The 4,794-nt window shown below is 36.3% G+C and overlaps 2 protein-coding genes across 2 annotated transcripts; one reads left to right on the forward strand and one right to left on the reverse strand.

The window, feature by feature from the left end:
- Window positions 1-188: 188 nt before the first annotated feature.
- On the reverse strand, window positions 189-1,270 carry LOC114519218 (28S ribosomal protein S24-A, mitochondrial-like). The gene is made up of 3 exons (XM_028539309.1): window positions 1,199-1,270; window positions 668-869; window positions 189-600 (listed from the first exon to the last, which is right to left on the reverse strand). Exons 1-3 carry the CDS (start codon window positions 1,226-1,228, stop codon window positions 320-322), a joined length of 513 nt encoding a protein of 170 aa, XP_028395110.1. The 5' UTR covers window positions 1,229-1,270; the 3' UTR covers window positions 189-319.
- Window positions 1,271-1,286: 16 nt separating this feature from the next.
- LOC114519217 (IQ domain-containing protein K-like) lies at window positions 1,287-3,496 on the forward strand. Its single transcript, XM_028539308.1, has 6 exons — window positions 1,287-1,986; window positions 2,085-2,137; window positions 2,531-2,608; window positions 2,706-2,790; window positions 2,978-3,034; window positions 3,167-3,496. The coding sequence occupies exons 1-6, from the start codon at window positions 1,507-1,509 to the stop codon at window positions 3,233-3,235; spliced, it is 822 nt and encodes a 273-aa protein (XP_028395109.1). The 5' UTR covers window positions 1,287-1,506; the 3' UTR covers window positions 3,236-3,496.
- Window positions 3,497-4,794: the final 1,298 nt, after the last annotated feature.

Below are 4,794 nucleotides of genomic sequence, written 5' to 3' on the forward strand. Positions count from 1 at the left end.
CAAACGGTAATTACACAAGCAGGAATGTATTAAATGCAAATGAGTTCGCCGACGATTTTGGGGAAAACAAAGATTAAATTTCGGGAGGTGCTTTCCGCTTGTTTTGAATAAATATGACTAATGCCGTCCACGTTCTGATTGGGTCATTAAGTTAATAATTAACATCAATTTCAATCAATGTCCGGTTTTTACAATATTCTTTTTAATTAAATTGCTGAATCAGCTTCAGATCTTAGATTCCACTGGAGTGCGTATGGCGCTTGCCATATAAGGCAAATGATATATATGTACATGATTGATACATTCGCTTACAAATGTGTTATTTTGGAGACTTTATTCTGACCAGCTTTGAAACAACCTCTAATTTTACAATGCACCCAAACAGTTCACTCAACAGTCTTTCACAGAAGCCAACAAGAAAGTATATCTTTATGGAACCCTGCATTGATGCAGCGTAGAAAGCAATGAGTATTTGGTTGTCTCGTCTTTTTATCACAATGTCTGAATGCAGGAGATCATAAAATACTCCTTCAATAAACTTCCTTATCATAATGTCATCCAGCAGCCTTGCCGATGCCTCAGAACTTCCAGCGATACTCCCTATAAGATGAAAGATTTGGGGGTTAAACAGCTGATTTTTTATCATGTACATAATGGTACATTATACCTGTATGCCAGGAGTCCCATGCTTTCGTCACACCAATTCTGTAGCCAGGAACTTCAGCTGCCTTGCGTTTTAACTTGGCTTTCGGTTGAAATGCAAACCTAACAGCAAACGGAGCAAGCATGGTTGGCTGTGTTTCCAAGCCTGGATAGCAACTACCACATATTCTGCCTAGAACTGGCCTCTGCATGACATTTCTTAGTACCTGTGAAATATAAAACTGATCTCTCATTTATTGCATGGAAAGCCATGGTGCAAGGTCTTCATCACATCACCAGAAGATCAGACAAACAATCCAGGTTAATCTGGTGCCATTATTCAGGCCCAAGGGCAGAGAATAACCCTTATCCATAAATCTTGATCCAAGGGGGGGAGGGGCTTATGGCAACAATTCTATCAATACTATTTTCACTTACAACCTCCATTAATTCTAAAATTATTAGATTCCCCATCACTCTTAGAAAACATTATCGTACTAAAAGTTTCAAAAACATCATTTTCAGTATTTATCTATGATATATAAGAAATTCTTACCGGCAAATTCAAGACACTTTTCGACGCCATATTGTGTGTGGAGGCTGGAAACTAGCACATTTGAACACAGCTAACCCATACAAAGAATTCAAATTTCTGATACTTAAACTCTATTAAAAACACATTTAAACATTTTAACATTCATAAAACGTAATATTTATGTACCGCTGTCTATGTTGAAGCTCTAATCTCTTTGTAAGATCCCTTTTATACAGAAAAGTCGTTGTTTCTTTCATTTAAAAATAGCTTTCATCTTTCATTACAGCTCCTTGTGTCTCCTTAGCAACGGGCAACGTCAGATAAACAATATGGCGGGCCAAGATTTGCTAATTTTTGACGGAAATTCTGAAATAAACCGCGTTAAATCGACCACAATCAGACAAACATCTTACCAGAACATTTCTTTAAATGACTACGATTCAGCAAAGTCAACTCCTGTATTTTACGGCTCGTTTCCCAGACGAATAACCGAAATTTCAGGAGGCGATAATGAACATATGTCAAATGCGTCTCAAATGCGGTTAAATTTGGCAAACATGGACGAAGAAAATTGTGATAAAAAAGAGACTGTTTCAAAGTTCGACGCGGCTATAGCACATCCTGCAACATTTGGTTACGTATTGCTGGATAAAGTGCCTGTTGTCGAGGAAAGTGTAAAATGCGAGTGCCCCACACCCGACCCGTTGAAATGCACTCCGAGGGAATATTGTGAATATTATATCTTTCCAATTCTTTTACCTGCTCTGGAAGAAATGTTGATTGAAGCCAAAGCTAATAAAGTATTCGAGGTATATAAATTACTGCTTGCATCGAGTTTAACAATGTTTTGGTCTTAATCACTTCAATCTAAACTATGTTGTTGTTTTTTCAACTTTTTTGCTCTTAGAAACGGCGGACAAAGTTTAATGCTTGTGACTTTCTAACAAGTTACCTTTTTAGGTTAGTGATGATTGAATGAAGATAAATGTAATATATTTTCTGGGGTATAGGAGGTGGGGTCATGGGGAGGTAGGGGGTGCACTCCTGATATGCCCCCCACAACCTCTCCACTTCATCCAAAAATATAAAGAAAAGGTAGTGGTTCATATAATGGAAATTTTTTTACTTGCACACTACAAAACATTGTGGATTCATATCATATTATGCCGAAAATCTTATACATACAATAAAATCTAATTTGACTTTCTGAAGTGCCGCAGCTGTTTCTGTGTGTGCTTTAAAAAATCATTGAAATCAAATAGCTGTTTCCGTCTATAGAGTCCCAGGGATTTGACCCTCAAGAATACGAGTTAAAATGTTCCTAGGCCTTGACTAATTTTGTTTAATTTGCAGTCACAACCCAAAGTATAATGACAGAGAAGGTATTGCATTGGAAAAAATACCTTTTGTACAAGAAATTTTGGCTGTTAGGTAATAAATATATTAAAAATTTTGAAACATTTTTGTCCTCTCACCACTGCATGCTAGATTAGCTGTTAGCACTAACCACTTCTTGATATGTTTATAGTCCTCGCCCTCCAATACCTTTGTCTCTACTTCTCTCTGACGATGAAGCAGCAACAATTATTCAAGCTTTTTATAAAGGATACAAAGTTTGTATTTTATTTGTTTATATTTTGTTTATCAGAGTATGTTTCATTTTATACTTTTTGAAATTGTCAGCTTGTAAAGGATTTTGGAGTAACTTATATATGTTTCATGTGTTTCTGAGTAACTGTGCATTTTAATGATTATAAAGCCTGTTAAGTGTGTACATTTTTTATTTTTTAATCATTGTAGGTAAGAAAAGAGCCAGACGTTCAAGAACTTCGTCAATATCAAAGAGAAATGAGAGAAGTTAGTGGCCCAGCATGTTCACTTTTAATATTGCATGTAGAAGAATACAGAAAATGCCAATAATGGTTAAATTGTGGCATTTAGAAATATGCAACAAAACATCTCAACACAATGTGTTTTTTTTTTCATTAGGAAGAATGCGAGATTAACTTTAGAGTTGAAGACTTTTGGCGAAAACATTCAATACACAAGGACTGTTAATTATTCATATATATGTTTCTTAATGTGTTCAATGTTTTACAGTTATTAAGTTATACATTATAGCAAGGCAGAGCTAAGTGCTAGAATAGCTAGGGTGCATTTGGAAACATTTTTTTTTTCTTTGGCCATAACAGATCTTTTATAGAAAGAATGAAAGAAAATAAAATCAGCGCTTAAAATAGGATATAAGTATTAAACAATTAGCTACTTAATGGTTTCCTTATTTAGACTTAAGACTTTACAGGGTGTCTCAAAAAAAACGCAACCACTTAATATTCTAAAATTCATATTGTTTATAAGCTCAATAGATTTTATGCCCCTGGGATTTTAAAATGGCTTCTAATCGTACAGTTTAACTGCTAATAGTCAAATCAGCTAAACTAATAATGGTTCAGCTAACAACCGAACAACGAGTTTTTATTGTCAACCTTATAAAATAAGATGTAAGTAAAATTTTACTCCTTAAATACTTTCAATTCAGCTCGTTGGTTTACGCACCCGACTTTGTTTACCGACGATTGTGCCGCTAGAATATGATTACAAGCTTTCTCGCATTCCAGGGGCCAAACGTCTTTTGTGTTGTAGAACAAAGAGGATATTCATGAATATTAAGTGGTTGCGTTTTTTTTATACACCCTGTAGATGGTCTGATTCAAACGCGCGGGAATTTTGCGAATTGCGATAGTTCAGAAAATTGAAGCGCCCCTGATCCAAACACGGGCTTCGGACCAATCAGAACTCGCGTTATATACATGTTATTTTATAAAACTTATACTTATGAGTAAAAATGATGCCCGACAGCATTGCAGCATGTCAGTGTTCTGCCCACATGAATCTCGCTTGAATTTCAATTTAATTCTTTTACGTCAGTGACAGTGTTCTGGGAATCCAACCCAGAAGGCCAAAACTCGCTTTTTTAATTGTTCATGTACAAATGGATTTCTCTGGGAAATCTTTTCACTGTCTATACGAACACGTTTGGCCCCAAGCATGGACACTGTTTTTTAAAGCCAAACGAAAAGGAGGGAAACCGGAGTGCCCGGCGAAAAACCCTCCAAAAGGTAACCTGAATTTCAGGTCACCTGACCGGCGGTCCAAATTTGGTATTTTCATTTAGAAATCGCCAGAAATGACAGTCCAGATTTCATTTAGAGTTCACCGTTTTAGTTCCGCTCAATCGCTCATTCGAGCTGAGTCCCAGGAATTTCATATAGCTATGTAATTCTTGGGCTTCGTCAATTCATAATTTTCATATGGTCAATTGAATCCTGGTGGTGGTCTAACGTGCGCATGCAGCGCGCATATCGTTCGTTGCAAAACAGCAGGCCGTTAAAATTTTTAATCAAACTGCGCTTTGTCCGACAGTGGCAACAAAAATTATTTCAATTATTCAAATTTTATGATCATGCTCATTTTTGGAAATTCGGCATTTTGGAAAGAAATGTTTCATATTCACGACTTGCATGCTTTTTCATCTCAAACCGTAGACAACAACACTCTTCTACTATCCCTTCTTAAGACATGCACATCATGCACCGTTCATCTTTTGTATACCTCCT

The sequence above is a fragment of the Dendronephthya gigantea genome, unplaced genomic scaffold, assembly GCF_004324835.1.
Source record: "Dendronephthya gigantea isolate DGI-Jeju-01 unplaced genomic scaffold, DenGig_1.0 000013F, whole genome shotgun sequence".
Taxonomy (NCBI): Eukaryota; Metazoa; Cnidaria; class Anthozoa; order Malacalcyonacea; family Nephtheidae; genus Dendronephthya; species Dendronephthya gigantea.